General features: G+C 42.6%; 1 protein-coding gene across 3 annotated transcripts in view; it reads right to left on the bottom strand.

Annotated features, from left to right (window-relative positions):
- Positions 1-23,268, bottom strand: part of FAM83B (family with sequence similarity 83 member B) — a 166,749-nt gene that overhangs the window by 108,518 nt on the left and 34,963 nt on the right. For all 3 annotated transcript variants that reach the window (XM_040349844.1, XM_040349843.1, XM_040349845.1), the window contains one exon: positions 19,895-20,364. In XM_040349844.1, coding sequence (XP_040205778.1) covers positions 19,895-20,350 — 456 coding nt within the window. In that variant the 5' untranslated portion in view covers positions 20,351-20,364. The remainder of the gene's footprint in view (positions 1-19,894; positions 20,365-23,268) is intronic.

Below are 23,268 nucleotides of genomic sequence, written 5' to 3'. Positions count from 1 at the left end.
ACTGACTACTATCTCTCCCCAACCTGTCCCCACACACCCTCTCACCTGCTGACCTGTGGGTGGGGGAATCACTCCTGCAGTGTTATTGTGTTCTGCCAGTGAGTACAATGATCAGTGTTGCTAACTTTAGCTGGCAGCACTGATTGTTTTAAGAAAAAAAAAAAACAGGCTGGTTGTACTCAAGTTGATTAATAGATTGACTTGTGTAAAACCAGCTAGCCCATACATAGATCGACTATGGCTGGTCTCTGCATAATTGGCGTAAATTCAATCCATGTATGACCCGCTTAACCACTACTCAGTCCCTAAATATCCTTCCACTCCTGTACATAGTGCTCACTGTCATACTCTCCATACTCCACTCCTATACATAGTACCCACTGTCATACCCTACACACTCCTCTCCTGTACATAGTGCCCACTGTCATACCCTCCACACTCCTCTCCTATACATAGCGCCCACTGTCATACCCTTCACACTCCTCTCCTGTACATAGTGCCTGCTGTCATACACATCTCTCCTGTACTTAGTGCCCACTGTCGCACCCTCCACACTCCTCTCCTGTACATACTGCTCACTGTCATACCCTCCACACTCCTCTCCTATACATAGTGCCCACTGTCATACCCTCCACACTCCTCTCCTATACATAGTGTTCACTGTCATACCCTCCACACTCCTCTCCTATACATAGAGCCCACTATCATACCGTCTACATTCCTCTCCTGTACATACTGCCCACTGTCATACCCTCCACACTCCTCTCCTGTACATACTGCCCCATCATACCCTCCACACTTCTCTCTGGTACGTACTACCCTCTGTCATACCCCCTCACTCTTCCTGTACATACTGCCCATTGTCATACCCTTCACACTCCTCTCCTGTACATAGTGCTTTTTTCCATACCCTTTGTACTCCTCTCCTGTACATAGTGCCCACTGTTAGACCCTCCACATTCATCTCCCTCACCTGCACATACTTCCCACTTATATACCGTCCATACTCCTCCCCTATGTCGCTTACCCACAAAAACAGTTCTTTAAAATTATACTGAATATCCTCAATGTTACCAGCTCTAGAATGGACACACTTTTGTTAGTTCAACTAAAGGAAATATCAGTTCTCATATTTGTTCTGCCCCATTATTAGTACTAATTTAATTTTGTGATTACTACTATGATGTATAGAGGAACATCGGGGATCTCAGCTACTCTAAATATAGCACTTATATAAAAAAGTGGCCCTGAAAATATTTTTTAAATGTTGGCAACTGTGCACTTAGGCACTGCCCAAGGGCCACCGTCCACCGGGTCAGTAGGGGGCCCCATGAGAGGCTCCTGGGATCCTGTGATAATAAAGCGGTAGTAAACTTTCCTGACATTACTACTTTTTAGAGGCCCTGGGGTAGGTTATGCCACAACGTACAAGTATGCACAGCATATTAGCACATTAGTGTACACTTACATTTTCAGACTGAGCCCTCCAGTGCTGCGCTGTTATGAATCAGGCGGGGCCTGGACACTTCCATCTTCACCCGGTCTTCCTTCTGGGTTCTGTGCCTTTGGTCACTTGCCTTGGCTGGGCTGCGTTCATGTCATTCCCACGCATTTATTTATTATTTATTACACCCCATTCACACCTCCGCGACAAAACGCCCGACGCCGGCCGCTCGTGCCGCTGGAGGGGAGAATTCCCATTGCTGTCTATGAGATGGTTCACATCTCATAGACGCCGTACACCTGCGGCATGAAAAAAGTCCCGGACCCTTTTTTTCAGGCGGCATTGGCGTTCGGCCATACAAAGCAATAGGAAGGATTTGTAAAAAAAAAGTTACACTATTCGCGGCAAAATACGCCGCGTACGTGGCGTTACTTGTCGCGGAGGTGTGAATGCAGCCTAAAAGGCCCCACCAAAATCCTCAGCACCAGGCCCATGATGTTCTTAATCTGGCCCTGCTGCAACCTTCATTGCATGAAAGGGAACCTGGCAGTACAGCATTAAGGCTTTATGCTGGTTCTCTATTGTGCATGCGTGAGGCTTCGCTGTGCTCTCCTACTGGCCCAGTGGAGTGGAAAGGAGGAGGTAGAAGGAGGGAACTAAGCTGATGAAGTAATGCGCCGTGGGCCTGGTCTGCCAGAAGTGGGGACAGGATACCTGTCAAAGACAGGTATCTGCTCCCCCCGAAAGGTGCCAAATGTGGCACTGGAGGGGGGAGACAAATGAGCGGAGGTTGCACTTTTGGGTGGGACTCCGCTTTAAGCTAGAACTCAGCAATTAGCTGGGAGCATGAGCTTTGGTGATTACAGAGCTATAAATCATTCAAGAAAACAAACTTTGCACACCTCTTTTTTTGATGCACCTGGTATGTATTTAGCCGATTTATTCTGAAAGCTCAGTTGTGCTTAAACATTAAACATCCATCTACATTAACATTATATAAGCATATATTTGCTGTGGAGAGCCATTAGGTTTAAATATCACCTACATTTTTCTCTCTTTGCATTGCTTGATATATTTAATTACTTCATGTTTCCTCCAGGGTTACAATATTTAAAGATGATTAATTTCATTTACCTTAGAGTAACCTGATTTTTGGGTTAATATTCTGGAAATCCCTTTGTGACTGGTCAATACTTTCCATAAATATCAGTAAAAGTTAAGGATCCAAACACTAATTGCAAAAGGTAATTACCATAGGGGGTGTTCTTTCTAAAAAAGGAGTTTAAAAACACTGGCCCGGATTCAGAGAGCAATTGCGCCTGCGTAACCATAGTTACGCAGCGCAATTGCTTACTTGCGCCGGCGTAACGAATGCTCCTAATTCAGGAACCTCGTTACGCCGACTGCAGCCTAAGATATGCGTGGCATAAGGCTCTTATGCCCGCATATCTTGGGCTGCATTCTTGCGATGGCCGCTAGGTGGCGTTCCCATTGTGCTCTGTGTATAGTATGCAAATTGCATACTAATGCTGATTCACAACGTTACGCGAGCCCTGCGTACGCAGTTTACGTCGTTTGCGTATGGCGGTTTTCGCGTAAGGCTGCCCCTGCTATTAGCAGGGGCAGCCAATGTTATGTATACCCGTCATTCCCGCGTCGCAAAATTTAAAATTTACGTAGTTTGCGTAAGTGAATCGTGAATGGCGCTGGACGCCATTCACGTTCACTTTGAAGCAAATGACGTCCTTGCAACGTCATTTACCGCAATGCACGTCGGGAAAGTTTCCCGACGGAGCATGCGCTCTACGCTCGACGCGGGAACGCGCCTAATTTAAATGATTCCCGCCCCCTACGGGATCATTTAAATTGCGCGCGCTTACGCCGGGCATTTTGCCGGAGCGCACACGCAATTTACGGAGCTACTGCTCCGTGAATCGCGGGTAGCGCAGAAAATTTGCGGGGGCGCAGGGCAAAAACGTTGCCCTGCGCCTCCGGTAAAAAAAGCGCAAAAGGTACCTGAATCTAGCCCACTCACTACAGTCATTAAGCATTGCAATCAGTCATATCTTCCCAAAAGTATAAACCCGACTTCATATACTATGCATGACAGTTCAACGGCACATAATCAAAATGCCTGGATAAACTGAGGCCTTCACGTAAACATTTAATTTTTTGTTTTAATATGCATTTGGGACAATGCAATCTCTATCCCATACTTCCTATTAATGATCCTTGCCTTTCTTCTCTTCATGGAACAGGGAATAGGGAATTTTAATTTTTTAGGTTGCATCACTATTGAACAGTCATTATCAAAGGGAGTCATGTGGTTAGTAAAAAAAAAATATATAATAATTTAAACCTGCCAGCAAATTAGGCTACACGACTGATGTACAGTACATATTTTATGATGTGCTAATGAGAACAAAACAATTCAATTGGCACATAACCAAAGAAACCATACTCACAGTTACACCAACTATATGAATATACAAACTGTAAAGTAGTAATTTTAGATATCAGTGTGACTTACAGACAATTATAATCCCCTATTTGGGAAGAAATACACCCAAGTCTAAGAATTTCAAGTTATATCACATATAAAATATATGCCCTACAGATTATTTTAAATGTTCCAATAATCCAATCCTGTGCAAATCAATAATCATTGTCGTTGGTGCCATATAAATACTTAAATTAATCCCCTGATATAGCAATGACAATAAACAAACAAAAAAAATATATATTTTTCAATAAAAATAAGTAAAAATACTGATAAGAGGAAGGATACAATAAAAAACATAAAGAAATCTGATAAAAGTGCTACAATGGGGCGTAGCTTGGCCATAGAAGTGAACGGCCGCTTAAACTGGGAGCTCTGATCCAGACCTGCAGCAAATGAGCCACCCATCACAACTACAGTCTGCAAAACAATCGAGGGGTTTGTGTACCAAATCCAAAACAATAAAAGGGTTTGTGTACCGAATCCAGAATGGCCTGGGGAACATTGCCCATTGGTGCACAAAGTCCTGCTCTGTGCCCTTTCTTTTTTAAAACATCTATAACCTAAACACAAGTACTAACATGTTTTCAAACGAGAACCGTGGGGCCTTATGCCGCTTACACACGATCGGATTATCCGATGAAAAAAGTCAGATAGACTTGTTTCATCGGAAATTCCCATCGTGTGTGGGCCCCATCTGACTTTTTTGCCATCGGAGTAAAAAAATAGAACATGTTTTAAATTCTTCTGATGGAAAAAAATCTGGTGGGGAATTCCGATCGTCTTTGTGGAATTCAGTCAGAGAAAAATCCACGCATGCTCAGAATCTAGTCTACGCATGCTCAGAAGCATTGAACTACATTTTTTTAGGCTCGTCGTAGTGTTTTATGTCACCGCGTTTTGGACGGTCGGAATTTAGTCTGACAGTGTGTAAACAGCTTAAACGGAGTTCCGATAAAAAATCCATCGTATTTTAGACCATCGGATACTCCGATCGTGTGTATGCGGCATAAGTGTTACCATCTACAAACCAGGTTAATCCCCACCATAAGCTAATTATCATCCTATATCTCTACTAAACACAGATATTCAATTATACACAAAATAATAGCTACAAGCTTAGAACATATACTGCCTCAGCTGATTCATTCTGATTAAGTGGGGTTTGAGGAGGGAAGACAGGCCCCAGATAACATTAGCCATATCCTAAACTTTCTACAGAGAACTGAGCAAGGTCAGATGCCTTCTCTGCTCATCTCCTTTAATGATGAGAAGACATTCAATAGAGGGACAAAAAACTTGGTCTCACTGGATTTAGGATCAGTGAATAAAGCCTTTTATACTTTCCCTAGCCCTAGGGTATACACTTTAGGCTTTTTATCCTTTCATCTTTAAAGGAGTTGTAAACGAAGCAATGGACACAAATCAAGCAGACCTTAGTGGGTATTAATACTCAAGGCCTTCAGGCAGCTAATTTACTGGGATACCAGTCACAGCCTTTTTTTTCCAACTATTACTGCAACTGTTAAAACCTGGAATCCTTTGTTCACTATCTATAACTACCGCTTTATAAGCACTGCAGCTTCCCTTACTTTGATTTTTTGGAACCTCTAACTGACCAATCCCTTCATACATGGCCATAGGTCTCCAAAATGTAGGACAACTATTTATAGAAGATTTGTTAAAAACATTCAAGACCTTCCCACAATCTTCCTAACAAAGATTTCTATCTATATACATAACTTTTAATTGGAAATGTATCCTCCATAGTGTTAAGAAAACCTTGCATACCAAGTGACATTCTCTCTTACTATTCTCTCTTAAAAAAATAAAAAGTTACAACTATTACAACTGGAGAAAACTAAAATCATGCTGAACTGAGAACAGGATTAAGTCAGACATTTGGGAAACCTGATGGCAGCAGATTGCAATTTCAACCTTCTGAACCTCACAGTGTTTAATACACTGGTAGTTATCTATTAAACTACTTGATCACTGGTACTACACTCCACAATGATTGGCAAAACTTCTCCTGGACTCTTCACTCTGGTGCTGAAGGGAATGTGGTAATAAGCAGGGCTCGAGTCCTGCGGGAACGCGTGGGAACAGCGTCCCTGCACTTTTTTCACAGCAGGAACGTTGTTCCCTTTGCAGGACTAGAGCAGCCTCGAGCAGCCGAGCCGCCCGAGCCGATCCTTCACTAAGCGGCGATGCCCAGCATCGCCGCATAGTGAAGGACTCGAGTCACTGTCAGGGCCAGGCGAACTGAGCCGAGCAGACTCTGAGCTCCTCCTCCAGGCTCCGACCTCGCCTGCTACCTGTCCTTCAGTACGCGGCTGGTTGCGTGTGACATCACGCGGAGGCAGAGTCACACAGCAACGCTAGGGTGAGCCCGTGTGTCCTCTCCTCACACTGTCACACGCACTCTGCCCTGACACTGACACACTGACACTGTGTGTGCAGTGAGCTGTAAAAAAAAAAAACGTTTTGTACCCTGCTATAATATATATTTATATATATATAGATTGACCAGTCAGCCAGCACCCTGAGGCCAGCCAGCCAGCCAGCACCCTGAGACCAGCCAGGCCAGCACTGAGACCAGCCAGGCCAGCACTGAGTACCCTGAGGCCAGCCAGCCAGCACCCTGAGACCAGCCAGGCCAGCACCGAGACCAGTCATGCCAGTACCGAGACCAGCCAGGCCAGCACCAGTATATTCTGTAAAATATATATGCATATGAGCGTATCATTTTTTTTCCCCCAGGACTTGACCCCTGGTAATAAGGGCACTCTGTTCTATATTTGGTGGTAATGTATTAGAAGTACGCCTTTCTGAAAAACAGGGAATTTTACCATGACAAAACAATTAATGTTCTTTAACAAAAGAACACAATTCCACAATAATAATTTTAATATATAGGGTAGCAGAGCACCTAGTTGAATTCAGCATTGCCCCTGCTCCATCTTCATACAGGACTTTGGTCTTGTAATTCCTGGACATGATTTATGCACTCCCCATTGCAACTAGAAGGACTATAGCTGCAACTTGGAAATAAACAAACACCCCCACACCCTGATCAGGCATATTTCTTCAGGGTTCTCAACAAACAAACCTAATCTGAGTATATGTTTCAAAAATGGAAAAAGGGAGCAGTTCTGGCAACAATGAAATGGATGGCGTGCACATAATAGATGTAAATTATTACAATTCTCATCTTATTTTTATGACTGTAAGCAGGTTTCTGACATAATGTACTTAGTTGTTATCACAAAGCGGGGTAGACTGTTCCCACCAGACAGTGGGGTAGATTCACTAAAACTGGTGCACTCAGAATCTGGTGCAGCTGTGCATGGTAGATAATCAGCTTCCAACTCCACCTTGTTCAATTAACCTTTGACAATAAAACCTGGAAGCTGATTCGTTTTCCATGTAGAGTTGCTCCAGATTTTGCACTCTCCAGCTTTAGTAAATAACCCCCAGTTTGTTGACTATCTTGCACTAAATTTATACTATGGAAGGGATGCCTATTTCCATATTAATTCACTGTAATTGTATTGGCTAACTGTGCAATAATATGTCATCTATGCATTGTATTAATGTGCATAGAGAATGGTGGGGGAAAATAGTGGCAAAAACGCAGAATGAAAAAAAGGCAATGATAATAAAAATCCATGCAGTTTTATGAGACAGTTTCAGTACATTTTGCCATGCAGTCTTAATCTGGGTATACACACTATACGTTTTTTTTTCCATTCAGCCCAGCAGGCTGTATGAAAAAAAAACTGGGAGATCGCTGTACTAACACAAGCAATGATAGTATAGTGATCCCCCCCAACCAGAACACACTGGCTGAATTTTTAGCTTTAGCTGCCAGGATTTCTGCAAAAAAGATTGCCCACCTTATAAAAAGACAATATACTGTATTTATTGGTGTATAACACTCACTTTTTTACCCTGAAAAATAGAGGGTAAACTGTGCCTGCGTGTTATACGCAGGGGGCGGTGGAATTTTTTTTCCTGAAACTTTCCTTTTAAAGTTAGGATGTGTGTTATACGCCTGTGCGTCTTATACACCGATAAATACGGTATTTGCTTGGATTTAAGAAATTAAGAGATCTCTATTACTGGGACACATTAATTTCCCACAACAAAGTTGAAATGGTGTACTTGGAATGGCTGTACTTATCTAGTGCCATAAACAATCAAAACTTTTATGCAACAGAACCAATTCTCTGTATTTCCTATTTGGTTGCCTTATTTGTGCAATATGTGCATTATGCAATTATTATCATGAAGCCTCTTAGTGGTCAATAATAAAATGTTACAAATAGCATTCAAACTAATCTTCAAATAACTTTTTTTTTGTTTTGCAACAGTTGTATTTGCCATTTATTGCTATTCCTACTGTTGAAAAGAGGGCCTGGATGTCCCCTAGGTAGGTACATAACTGTGACTCAGCGAGTGCCCTACAAGTTTCCCAGGACCCCCTCAGACCCAACTTGTGTCCAATGTTCCATTTGATAATTGTCACTTATGCATTGTGGATGGATGAGCATAGCTGCCATCCCCGGTGTGCAATTTTAATTGGACAACGTCATCCTTTTTTGTATTTGGTTGCAATAACCTACTGCTCTGTTTTTTGTAAATGTTATCATTTTTGAATAAAGGCTGTTTAAGGAGTATTCTGGAGTATTCTTCCCCTTCCCTCTCGCTTTTTTGGCAATTATTCTGGTCCTCCAGTGGTAAACTCCACCTAATCTTGGGTGAGTCAGTACTCCTGCACCTGACGACCAGTGGGACTGTGGTCGTCAGGTCCATGCCCTTCCTCCCCCTCCTTTTTTTTTTGATGGTCTGCTAAAAGGGGGATCTCATCAAAAATAGTACTAGCACATGAATTTTTTGGCGTTACAGTCACAACCGAAACTGAAAACCTAAATAAAGATGTGAAATGTGGCAAAGAGTTAAACACTTTGACATTTCAGTTGTATATCAACATATCAACTGTATTTTGCTAATAGAAAATACATAATAAAGCACTGCTTCCAACACCAGAGCATTCACTTTTATTGTTCTGAATAAAAGCAATAAAGTTTGAGCTGAGACCAGCCGATCTCACTGAATGTTGAGATCAATGGCATGTACAGCTGCATTGCATATGGTGTCACAAGAATATTTTAGTGAGCTAAATATAAATCCGTGCACACAAGCTGAGAGTAATTTGTCAAACTTATTTCTCAGCATGCATAACAAGGTTCTAGCTCAGATGTTCTTTCCAGCTTTGCAGAAAGCACAGCCAACACTCCATTACAATAAATTTCATATTAGAGGGGAAAAACATTAAACTATCGGTAAAAAGTTCTGTGCTTGAATGCATTTTATTAGGTGTTTTATATTTATATCAGGTAGAAGTAGAAAGGTAGAAGGTAAGATATTAGTGACTGCTGTGCATTTGCACAGAGATCAGATATTGCTTTTGGTTTCTGAATGTCCTCTTATAGACAAATGTCTGCCAACCTAGTCTAGATCAGAAAGCCCTTTTTGACTTGCTTGCATTATACTGTCTTCTGTTATTTATAAACGCAAATTATCAAGATCAAAACTTGTACAAATTAGAGGTGGAGATGTCATTTTTTTCAAAGTGACTCACTTGTATTATTTTCCTTTTTATGATTTTGCATTATCTGATTCTGAGATATTGCGCTTTTTCAGTAATAAACTGAAGCAACCTTTGCCTTAACGTATATTCATGTATTAAATGTCTGACTGAGGATAGATTACAGTAATCATAAAAATGATACAAACATATGAAATCTTTGTTGTACTGTAATAAGAAAATTAACATCAAAACATATGTTTGAATATTACACATGAAATCCTGTAAAGCTAAATAATGAAATTGTAAGCTAAACAATGCAATTTTCTTTCACAAAGTCATAGTAATCTTTTTCTTAAACTATTTATTATCAACTAATCTATAAACCAATTAAATAGGCATTTGTTCCTTGGATGAATATGAATATAAAAACATATATATTTTTTTTTATGCTTGTATCTGTATTTGATACACATAAATACATGATTTACATGATATTCATACATCTTTAGTTACCATGCACAGCTTCACCAGATTTTGCACTCTCCAGTTTTAGTAAATTATCATCAAAGTCTTTTACAGCGATCTCTGCCTCCAATGTAAACTTCTACTCTATTTAGTGTACTTAACCACTTGATACCAAATCACATACCAGTGTGTCACCTGACTTCAAGTGATTGTACTAGAGTGATGCCTACAGCATCACAAATTAAAAACAAAAAAAAATCGTCCCACACATGTGATGTATCACTCTAAACCTCAGATCATGGGGAGTAATTCTAGCACTAGACCTCTGTACATCTAAAGTGGTAATTAGAGATGTACAGAACTGTTCGCCGGCGAATAAATCGCGGCGATTTTTGCGCGTTCGCGTTCGCCGATGCGCGCGAACATATGCGATGTTCGATCCGCCTCCTATTATTTTTCATTGAGCAAACTTTGACCCTCAATGTCACAGTCAGCAGACACATTCCAGCCAATCAGCAGCATACCCTCCCTCCCTGACCCTCCCACCTCTAGGGCAGCATCCATTTTAGATTCATTCCGAACCTGCATTCTTAGTGAGAGGAGGGATAGTGCTGCTGCTGCTGAATTGATAGGGAAAGAATAGCTAGAGTAGTGTTTTCAGTGTCCTGAACGACTCATCTGATCTCTGCTGTAAGGACAGCACCCCAAAAAGCCCTTTTTAGGGCTGGTATATCAGTCTGCTTTTTTTTCTCTGTAATCTTATCTCATTGCAGTTGCCTGCTAGGAAGACAGCCTGTGTGTGTGTCAGGATCACAGCGTACACTGCCCAGTGCCATCCACCACTCATCTATCTTGGTGGCTTTTTTTTCTCTGTAATCTCATTGCAGTTGCCTGCTAGGAAGGCAGCCTGTGTGTGTCAGGATCACAGCGTAAACTGTGCCCAGTGCCATCCACCACTCATCTATCTTGGTGGCTTTTTTTTCTCTGTAATCTCATTGCAGTTGCCTGCTAGGAAGGCAGCCTGTGTGTGTGTCAGGATCACAGCGTACACTGCCCAGTGCCATCCACTACTCATCTATCTTGGTGGCTTTTTTTCTCTGTAATCTCATTGCAGTTGCCTGCTAGGAAGGCAGCCTGTGTGTGTGTCAGGATCACAGCGTACACTGCCCAGTGCCATCCACCACTCATCTATCTTGGTGGCTTTTTTTTCTCTGTAATCTCATTGCAGTTGCCTGCTAGGAAGGCAGCCTGTGTGTGTCAGGATCACAGCGTAAACTGTGCCCAGTGCCATCCACCACTCATCTATCTTGGTGGCTTTTTTTTCTCTGTAATCTCATTGCAGTTGCCTGCTAGGAAGGCAGCCTGTGTGTGTGTCAGGATCACAGCGTACACTGCCCAGTGCCATCCACTACTCATCTATCTTGGTGGCTTTTTTTCTCTGTAATCTCATTGCAGTTGCCTGCTAGGAAGGCAGCCTGTGTGTGTGTCAGGATCACAGCGTACACTGCCCAGTGCCATCCACCACTCATCTATCTTGGTGGCTTTTTTTTCTCTGTAATCTCATTGCAGTTGCCTGCTAGGAAGGCAGCCTGTGTGTGTCAGGATCACAGCGTAAACTGTGCCCAGTGCCATCCACCACTCATCTATCTTGGTGGCTTTTTTTTCTCTGTAATCTCATTGCAGTTGCCTGCTAGGAAGGCAGCCTGTGTGTGTCAGGATCACAGCGTAAACTGTGCCCAGTGCCATCCACCACTCATCTATCTTGGTGGCTTTTTTTCTCTGTAATCTCATTGCAGTTGCCTGCTAGGAAGGCAGCCTGTGTGTGTGTCAGGATCACAGCGTACACTGCCCAGTGCCATCCACCACTCATCTATCTTGGTGGCTTTTTTTTCTCTGTAATCTCATTGCAGTTGCCTGCTAGGAAGGCAGCCTGTGTGTGTCAGGATCACAGTGTAAACTGTGCCCAGTGCCATACACCACTCATCTATCTTTCTTGGCACAGTAGATAACATTAAAAAAAAAAATATATATTACTGCAATATAATTGCAGTCAGTTGCCTGTCTGCCAGCGTGTGTCAGGGTACAGCGTACACTGTGCCCAGTGCCACCCACCACCCATCTGTCTTGGTGGCACAGTCGATAACATTAAAAAAAAAAAAAATATTACTGCAATATAATTGCAGTCAGTTGCCTGTCTGCCAGCGTGTGTCAGGGTACAGCGTACACTGTGCCCAGTGCCACCCACCACCCATCTGTCTTGGTGGCACAGTCGATAACATTAAAAAAAAAAAAAATATTACTGCAATATAATTGCAGTCAGTTGCCTGTCTGCCAGCGTGTGTCAGGGTACAGCGTACACTGTGCCCAGTGCCACCCACCACCCATCTGTCTTGGTGGCACAGTACATAACATTTAAAAACCCCTAAAAATTTACTGCAATAGAATTGTAGTCAGTTGCCAGCGTGTGTCAGGCTCATAGTGTAAACTGTGCTCACTTGCCCAGTGCCACCACTCATATATCTGGTGGCATAGTATATTAAATTTAAAAAGAAAAAACACAATTTTGACTGCAATAGAATAGCAGTTAATTGTCTGCCGGCGTGTGTCAGGCCTACAGCGTCTACTCTGCCTACTTCCGCCAGTGCACAGTGCCACTCATATCTGGTGTCACAGTAGCTTGCACGCATAGTACAACTAAACAAATACTAAAAAATGACTGGCAGAGGCAGGCCACCCCGCAGGGGCTATCGTGGTCGTGGTGCTGTGATTCCCTTTGGCCCTAGAATAATGCCGAGTGTTCAGAGGCCACGTACCCTGAACTCGAAAAGTTCTGAGGACATAGTTGACTGGCTAACACAGGACACCCAATGTTCTACAGCTTCTGCTCATAACCTTGACACACCATCCTCCTCCAGCTCAGCTTCGGGCACCTCTCAAGTTACCACTCGCCCGCATGCCGCCACCACCAACACTAGCATCACAGCTGCTTCACTTGATCCGTCAGAGGAGTTATTTACACATCAGTTGGAAGAAATGAGTGATGCGCAACCATTATTGCCCGAGGTTGTAGATAAAAGGGATATGACTCAGTCAGGCAGCATTACACACATGGACGTATGGTGTGATGATGATGTACCCGCTGCTGCTTCATTTGCTGAGTTGTCAGATACAAGTGAAGCGGTTGATGATGACGATGTGTCCGGGGATGTCACGTGGGTGCCCGCTCGAAGAGAGGAAGAAGAGGGGGAAAGCTCAGATGGGGAGACAGAGAGGAGGAGGAGACGAGTTGGAAGCAGGGGGAGGTCGACGCAGGGAGCAAGTGGCACAGTCAGACAGCATGTATCGGCACCCAGGGTCAGCCAGACAGCATGCCAATCAACACATGCTGTTGCCACCACCAGAATGCCGGCATTGCAAAGCTCAGCAGTGTGGCATTTTTTTTGTGTGTCTGCCTCTGATAACAGTGATGCCATTTGCAACCTGTGCCAAAAGAAACTGAGTCGTGGGAAATCCAACACCCACCTAGGTACAACTGCTTTGCGAAGGCACATGATCACACATCACAAACGCCTATGGGATCAACACATGCTGAAGAAGAGCACAAGCAGCACACAAGCTCAAAGCCACCATCCTCCTCCTGCTGCAGCATCTTCAGTCACATCAACCACTGCTGTCTTCCTTGCCCCCTCTCAACCATCCGCCACTCCATCTCTCACCTTGAGCAGTTCCTGCTCATCTGCCCACAGTTTGGTGTCTGTCAAGGACATGTTTGAGCGTAAGAAGCCAATGTCACAGAGTCACCCCCTTGCCCGGCGTCTGACAGCTGGCTTGTCGGAACTCTTAGCCCGCCAGCTTTTACCATACAAGCTGGTGGAGTCTGAGGCCTTCAAAAAATTTGTAGCTATTGGGACACCGCAGTGGAAGGTACCCGGCCGAAATTTCTTTTCACAAAAGGCAATCCCCAACCTGTACTCTATTGTGCAAAAGGAAGTCATGGCATCCTTGGCACACAGTGTTGGGGCAAGGGTCCATCTGACCACTGACACCTGGTCTGCAAAGCACGGTCAGGGCAGGTATATCACCTACACTGCGCATTGGGTAAACCTGCTGACGGCTGACAAGCATGTAATGCGTGGCTCTGCAGAGGAGTTGGTGACACCGCCACGACTTGCAGGCAGGTCTGCTGCCACCTCCTCTACTCCTCCTACTCCATCCTCTTTGATAACCTCCTCGGCTGAGTCGTCTTCTGCTGCTGCGTCTTGCTCCACATCAACTTCACCCCCCCAGCTCCCCAGGGGCTATTCCACATCACGCATACGACAGTGTCACGCCGTCTTGGGGTTGACTTGCCTGAAAGCAGAGAGTCACACCGGACCAGCACTCCTGTCCGCCCTGAACACACAGGTGGATCAGTGGCTGACTCCGCACCAACTGGAGATCGGCAAAGTGGTGTGTGACAACGGAAGCAATTTGTTGGCAGCATTGAATTTGGGCAAGTTGACACATGTTCCGTGCATGGCACATGTGATGAATCTGATTGTACAACGCTTTGTGCATAAGTACCCAGACTTACAGGATGTGCTCAAGCAGGCCAGGAAGGTGTGTGGCCATTTCAGGCGTTCCTACACGGCCATGGCGCACTTTTCAGATATCCAGCGGCGAAACAACATACCAGTGAGGCGACTGATTTGCGACAGCCCGACACGTTGGAATTCAACACTCCTAATGTTCGACCGCCTGCTCCAACAAGAAAAAGCCGTCAATGAGTATTTGTATGACCGGGGTGCTAGGACAGCCTCTGCGCAGCTGGGAATTTTTTTGCCACGTTACTGGACGCTCATGCGCAATGCCTGTAGGCTCATGCGTCCTTTTGAGGAGGTGACAAACCTAGTCAGTCGCACTGAAGGCAGCATCAGCGACATCATCCCATTTGTTTTCTTCCTGGAACGTGCGCTGCGAAGAGTGCTGGATCAGGCCGTAGATGAGCGAGAGGAAGAGGAAGAGTTGTGGTCACCATCACCACCACCAGAAACAGCCTTATCAGCATCGCTTGCTGGACCTGCAGAAACGCTGGAAGAGGAGTGTGAGGAAGAGGAGTCAGAGGAGGAATGTGGCTTTGAGGAGGAGGAAGACCAACCACAGCAGGCATCCCAGGGTGCTCGTTGTCACCTATCTGGTACCCGTGGTGTTGTACGTGGCTGGGAGGAAGAACAGACCTTCAGTGAGATCAGTGAGGACGAGGAACGGGACATGAGTAGCTCGGCATGCAACCTTGTGCAAATGGGGTCTTTCATGCTGTCGTGCCTGTTGAGGGACCCTCGTATAAAAAGGCTGAAGGAGAACGACCTGTACTGGGTGGCCACACTACTAGACCCCCGGTATAAGCAGAAAGTGCCTGAAATGTTACCGAATTACCGGAAGTCGGAAAGGATGCAGCAGTTCCAAAATAAATTAAAAAGTATGCTTTACACAGCATACAAGGGTGATGTCGCAGCACAACGGGAATCTAACAGGGGAAGAGGTGAAAGTAATCCTCCTCCTACCATGACCACGCCGGCAAGGACAGGACGCTTTACAGACGTGTTGTTGATGGAGGACATGCGGAGCTTTTTCTGCCCTACGCGTCGCCACAGCCCTTCGGGGTCCACCCTCAGAGAACGAATCGACCGACAGGTAGCAGACTACCTCGCCTTAACTGTAGATATCGACACTCTGAGGAGCGATGAACCCCTTGACTACTGGGTGTGCAGGCTTGACCTGTGGCCTGAGCTATCCCAATTTGCGATAGAACTTCTGTCCTGCCCCGCTTCAAGTGTCCTTTCAGAAAGGACCTTCAGTGCAGCAGGAGGTATTGTCACTGAGAAGAGAAGTCGCCTAGGTCAAAAAAGTCTAGATTACCTCACCTTTATTAAGATGAATGAGGCATGGATCCCGAAGGGACTGACAGTGGGCGATACATTTGACTAAAGGCCTGATGAGATGAGCTTCCTTGGGCTACAAATGGTCCACACGCTGCTGTATTTTATCTCTGCCGGATGACTTGCGTGGCTTATCCGCCACCAACTAGGGTTCAAGCCTCAATGTTTTAGTGCACTTTCTGCCTGGAAAACGTAAATTTTTCTGGCCGCTGCTACAGCAGCAGCTGCAACAATACTTAATTTTTTAGACATGTGTACATGCCTAATTTTTCTGGCCTCTGGTGCTGCACTGTGGCTGCAAAAAAAAAAAAAAAAAGGCACAAACATGTGTCAATTCCCCTTCGTGATCGCTACCTTGTTGTGGTGAAGGGGCTTGCGTATCACGATGAAGCGACCACCTCTATGAGTGTGTTGGCAATGACAATGCTGGCACACCCCAGATGATAAGGTCGTTGCTTCATTGTGATCAGACCAAAAGCGATCAGCTGGATAATTTTGCATAGAAAAACCATTAAATTTCTTTGTGATCATCTAAGGTGATCATTAAAGCCTACTAGGCCAACAATGGGCCCACACTGCAGAATCATTGTTTTCTGGGTCACTTAACTGTCACTGAACTACCTCAGCACGACCATAGGCTTTGAAAAACCCCCATCGCTTGCAATCTCAAAAACGTTCATTGACGTCAGTGAGGACAAGGAACGGGACATGGCTAGCTTGGTATCCAACCTTGTGTAAATGGGGAGTTTGCGGTTGTGCAAATGGACTGTTTGCAGGTGTTTGCGGTGCGTTAAACGGGGAGTTTGATCTGTCAGAGTTTGGTCTGTCACTGTGAACCCTAACCCTATTACAGACAGGGTTAGGGTTACAGATAGGGTTAGGGTTACAGATAGGGTTTGGGTTAGGGTTACAGATAGGGTTAGGGTTACAGATAGGGTTAGGGTTACAGATAGGGTTAGGGTTAGGGTTACAGATAGGGTTAGGGTTAGGGTTACAGATAGGATTAGGGTTAGGGTTACAGATAGGGTTAGGGTTACAGATAGGGTTAGGGTTAAAGAAAGGGTTATGGTTAAAGAAAGGGTTAGGGTTAGGGTTACAGATAGGGTTAGGGTTACAGATAGGGTTAGGGTTACAGATAGGGTTAGGGTTAGGGTTACAGATAGGGTTAGGGTTAGGGTTACAGATAGGATTAGGGTTAGGGTTACAGATAGGGTTAGGGTTACAGATAGGGTTAGGGTTACAGATAGGGTTAGGGTTAAAGAAAGGGTTATGGTTAAAGAAAGGGTTAGGGTTAGGGTTACAGATAGGGTTAGGGTTACAGATAGGGTTAGGGTTACAGACTGTAACCCTAACCCTATCTGTAACTCTAACCCTACCCTAACCCTAACCCTAACGCTATCTGTTACCCTAACCCTAACCCTATCTCTAACCCTAACCCTAACTGTAACCCTATCTGTTACCCTAACCCTAACCCTATCTGTAACCCTAACGCTATCTGTTATCCTAACCCTAACCCTAACCCTAACCCTTACACTACCTGATCGATATAACATCATACTTGATGTTTTAGAGCACGTTATTCCAAACAATTTATGAATGTTAGGTGATTTATACCCCTTATGGATTAAAGACGGACTCTGCGACAACTACGTAATTTTCCATTGGAGTTTTGCCATGGATCCCCCTCCGGCATGCCACAGTCCAGGTGTTAGTCCCCTTGAAACAACTTTTCCATCATTATTGTGGCCGGAAAGAGTCCCTGTGCGTTTTAAAATTCGCCTGCCCATTGAAGTCTATGGCGGTTCGCGCGGTTCGCGCATGCGCGAACATATGCGCAAGTTCGCAATAGGCGTTCGCGAACGCAAAATTTTAGGTTCGCGACATCACTAGTGGTAATCACTATGGACTGCCTATGGATAGTAAAAGTTTATGATGTTTGTCACCATTGTGTGGGCATGCACAATTTTAAAGTGTGACATGTTTGGTATCTATTCACTCAGTGTAACATCATCTTTTATATGTTACAAAAAAAATGTGTTTTGTGTTCATTTGCATACACATTTTAAAAAGTGTATTGTTTACCTTTATTTTCCCAAAAACTGTGTTTGAAAAAACGTTGTGCAAATAACTTGACATAACATAACAAAATCACAAAAAAAAAAAAAACATTTTATTCCCTAGAGTCCTTGCTAAAAAATATGTATATTGTTTGGTGGTCCAGCAAAAAATACTTATTTAAACTCGTAAACAAAAAGTGCCAGAAAAAGCTTGGTCTTCAAGTGGTTAATACAGTCATACACAAAGTAGGGCCAATTTTAGTTGAAGGAATGTAACCTATCACTATGGTTATGGATTGTGGAATAAGCCAGGAGCTCTCCAAGGAAACTCTCTCAGACTCTCTCAATCATCAAGATATACTGTATAAGCTCACTATATGTAGAATTTTATCCACCCTACTACCCATACAGATCTCTCTGTAAGATATTTAAAAACATCACCTAAACTAAATGAACTATATGCAGTAATAAACCAGATATTGAATACATGTTTGCTTGTTTTTTAGGGGATGAAATAAGAATTTCATTTACCCACAGTCCTTTAGCAGCTGATTATCCAGCACTGAAATGCAGGCAGGCATTCCTTAGTCATTACATACAATGCAGTATTAGTGTTGACCATTGATCCTGCATTGTAACATCAGTGAGAGAAACTGCAATAAGACTGATCAGAGACTGTCAGTAAGAGCAGCTTAATTAGGATATCAACCCTCAAAACAGGAAACAAAAGAAGCGCGAGAAGGGTGGGACTTTATATGAAGCACATGGTAGAAAGAGCGTAGATAGGTAAACATGTAGGAAGTGGTGAAGAGGAAGACTGCAGGACCTTAGATTAAGATAGATAACATTCTGGAAAAAAAATAGCTAACATCTTTTATTAGCTGCTGGAATATTTATTTATTTTATTCCCTAGTAAGTTTGTTTTCAATACTGAACATGCATCAAGTCACTTTCTACAGAGTATGAGATTTAAAAGTGAACTGTGGAGAAGAAAAACAAAATACTATTGTAGTAGGGCTACCACCCACATTGCAAGGGTCCAATGTTTTGAATTTTTGCTTAGGGTACCATTAAAATACACATTTATTTACCGTACCCCTTACTACTAAAATCTTATTTTTCCATGCAACCAATCCCTCATGGCCTCTTTTCTTCTTGCGGATGGCCACAGCTCTACCATCATCATGTAAAATGCAGGACCATAATGCCATATTGTAAATGAGAAAACTGAGCTGGAACATTGAAAAGAAGATGTCAACTCTGTTTGCCATGGAAGTGAGGGATAAGTTAACACTGCCTTTTACTGGTACTATAACCAAACAAAGGCACTTAACCTTTGCAGCTGGTGGGGAGTTCCAATGCAAGGTTTGAGTGCTTTTTTTTTAAATCCTCAAATGTTCCAATAAGACAACTCTTTCCAGGTGAGTTATACACAGTACATCTCCAAGCGTTTTTGTTGCAAACTACAGTTTGTTACCTGTAGATCATAAGCCTCGTTGTGCACGACTGAGTTCCTCGGCAAAAACCAGCAAGAAACTTGCTGGGATTTTTTTTTTGCCGAGGAAACCGGTCGTGTGTACATTTTTCGACGAGGAAACTGTCGAGGATCCCGTCGAGCCAAAAAGAGAGCATGTCTTCTTTTTCCTCGACAGGAATGGAGAAACTTGCCTTGTCGAGTTCCTGGACAGCCTAACAAGGAACTCAACGAGGAAAACAATGTGTTTCGCCCGTCGAGTTCCTCGGTCATGTGTATGAGGCTATAGACTTACATAGATCCTTACCTGCTTTTGTTCTGAGACATACCATCCCATGAGCTTTCTGTGGAGCTTAACCTTAACTTGAGTATGAACAAAGTTTGTGCTATCCATACTTGATATGTCATTATATTTGCTATATTACACAATCTTATCTTACCTTTCTTGCTTCTTTTAACATCTTTCTGACCATTTCTTTAATTGTTAGAGGATGTCCTCTTGGGGGGTGGAAGTAGAGACTTATGTCCGTAGGTCCTATGTGTCCTGGTGTTACAAAGGGCCACCCAAGGTCAAGATTTGGTGCTTCTACGTCTGATTCTATTGGCCAATAAGTGCCAGAAGATGAATTGTCATCTGTTGTATCCCCCTGTGCATTGTCCACTGTCTCTGCTGGCTTCTGGATGTGGTTTGTAATATAGTTGACTTCATCTTCTGCAAGAAACTCTGTAGCTCTTTCTTTGTTAAGGAATTCTTGATATGAAGTGACACCTCCCTCGATAAGTTCATCTATGGCCACCCTATACCATTCCTTGTAATGAGGTTCTATGTAGTTTTCAGATTTACATTCATCGTGCAAAGATGATAGCAATGATAATGATTCCACCAGTGCCGACATTTCGAGAATTCAGGCTGTAGTGAACATAAAGATCATATATAAATAACAACATATATTTGGGCTTTGCTATCAGAAGTAAAGTATAACAATAATAGGATATAGTGTAACACATTATTTGCATTTTTATAGTCACATAGATACTGGGCGGCTAATAAAAGTTTGTGTAGGTATTCCTGCTGTTGCTATTCACACACGTTTTATGATCAAACTTTTACCATTGAGCCAATGATAACAGCTGCAGTGTGCATCTAACCAAATCAGAGTACAATGATTCATGAATTATGGCCCCGGATGTTATGTGTGAATAGCATAGTTGCCATGGTTTTTAACATAAGTAAACCAACAGTAACTTAAGGCTATGTTAGTCATATGGTTAACCAGTACCAACGACATTCTGAAATAGATAAGGATTAATTATGTATTATCTATAGGGCAGAGGGAGCAGATGTAATGTTAAACAACAAATACAATGTAATTCAAGGAATTGCTGACCCTTAAAAAACAGCCAATTAAACATCAACTGGGCCTGATTTTATCAATTTTATTTAAGTATGTGATTGACAAATTCACAAGCAAATATGGTTTGCTAAGGAATATATGCTCCAACATAAAAATACACCAGCTAGGTACTAGTGTGCCTAAAGTAGATACTGGATTTATAATGGCATAAAACAATGTAGCATCTGTTTTGTGACAGCATTTATTTATTTATTAATTTCATTTTATTTTATTGAGGTGTGCACTGACCACTAAATGTGATTATGAAACAAGTAAAATTCCATATCCTATTCTACAGTTAATTTTTTTTTATAAACATGTTCACTAAATTATTTCCTCCTATTTATTCTGATTTAATACTAATCATAATTATAAACACTTTCTTGTGTTGTTTTATCAGTGAAATGCTGTGTATCATAGGTGTGCACAGCTTATTGCATTAGGGTGTGCACCCCAAAGTGCATATATGTGTGCATGTGTATATATATAATGGTGTTGTCAGTAGAGCAGTGGACAGTGTCATTAGGGCAGAGATTGGTGAAAGTAGGGTGTCAGTCGTTTTTTTATTATTTTATTTTCAATTTTTTTAATTTTTTTTATTATTTTTTACAATTGTTTTAGGAGCCCCATTAGGGGGCTTTGGTGAAATATCAGGTATACAAACAGGGGGAATCCGTGCCACATCGGGTGATTAGGGTGTGCCCAGGCACACCTGGCACACCCTGTGCGCACACCTATACTGTGTATATTTTAGATTTGTAGATATGAGGCATTTCCAGTGCTATGCTTCATGTTTAATGAGTGTAAGTCAGCAATAATTAAAACTTTCTAAGCAATTAATTGGTCTAATATACAGTATTAGGGTATTAGGGTCCCCTACACATGATAAATCGCAGCATGAAAGTAAAAAAAAAAATCCTACAGGGAAAAAATGGATACATTTACCTACCATTTTTTCCAGGTGAACAAGCTTTGTTAAGTTAGTATATTAGCCACTTTATCTCTCATGCACACATTTGTCAAGTGAGGTAACAAATATTAAGGCTGGGTTCACACCTCTGACGGATGTGGCTCGCAAAAGGGGTCTGGTGCATCCCATTTCTCTTTTTTCAGGGATGGGTCAGGGACAGATTTTTGCCTGAATTTGGCCCTGAAATGGAGCCAAGGAGCAGGTCACAATCTCCTGTCATGCGAAATGGATGTGGTAAAACCTGTATCCAATTCGCATAGGTGTGAACCCAGCCTAAAAGTTCAACCATTCCTGTTAGTATTCTACTATTGGTTGTTACCCACATGCAAAGAACTTGGAGTTCCAAACAAAGCACTACAAAGCTTCCCCCTGCAGTCCAAAGCACAAAAACATGCGTCAGCTCATTCAGGCCAGCAGAAGTAAATTAGAAGACTAGATGATGGAAACACTGCCCATGCACAATACATAGAGGTGAAGATATGGCTACAACCTAAGCTCCTCTTGACTACACTCCTCCGACATTCCTTAAAAAAGGAATAACAAAAAAAAAAAAACTATAATGTCTTGTACAATGTATCGCAGCATGTGTGCACAATGCACACCAGCAGATGTTAATTGATCCTGAATGTTGTTAAATGGTACATTCATTTGTTCAGAGAGAAATATTAGTCTTTGGAGCATTATGAAACACATGGTATGAGGCCATGTAAAAATTCGAGGAGAAAACCTTACTTGCTTACATCCTTCCTTGATGCATCATCTAAAGCCTTCAATAACTGTGTTATCATCAAAGGATAATTTTAATAAGCCTGCATGCTTTATTGAAACCAATACATGATCAAAGAATCGCTGAATATATATAGTAAATGTTTAATTAGCTTATGTAAAAACATATACACTGCAACTAGGTAAAAGTTGGAATTTCAGTTATGTCATGAGGTTTGGTCTTGTTATCTCACTTTAACTTAAAGCAAAACATTTTAAGTTCTAGTTATTTTAACATTAGCATGTAAAACATCGAGACAGCTAAAACTCTTGCCCCTAGTTTAGTTGACAAAAAGCCAATCCTTCATATTTTTATTATGGCATGCTTGAAAAAGACAAAGCTGAAATGTTCTTATCAGTGGGTCTGCATTGTGGCTTTGAGTAAACATGGCTAAGTTGTGGCATGCAAAAAAGGTCAGTGAACCATGACATGTTGTATTTTGCATTCTTTTGTAAAATACTTTTAATGACGCACATACAAGCTATTTTGCTGCACACATATTTTTCATCATCATGGTATTCCTTTGGTCTTAGGTCCAATATTCATAATACATGCTGGGTAATTTCTAAAGCCACAGTCAAGAAAGCTGAATTTCTAGGCCTCTCAGTCTTGCACAGTTGTACAGGCTCCTTTCATGTAGTTAAAAAATACTTTGTATGATTCCATACAATACTATGTGCTCCT

The sequence above is a fragment of the Rana temporaria genome, chromosome 4, assembly GCF_905171775.1.
Source record: "Rana temporaria chromosome 4, aRanTem1.1, whole genome shotgun sequence".
Lineage (NCBI taxonomy): Eukaryota > Metazoa > Chordata > Amphibia > Anura > Ranidae > Rana > Rana temporaria.
This window is presented reverse-complemented; position numbering and strand designations above follow the sequence as displayed.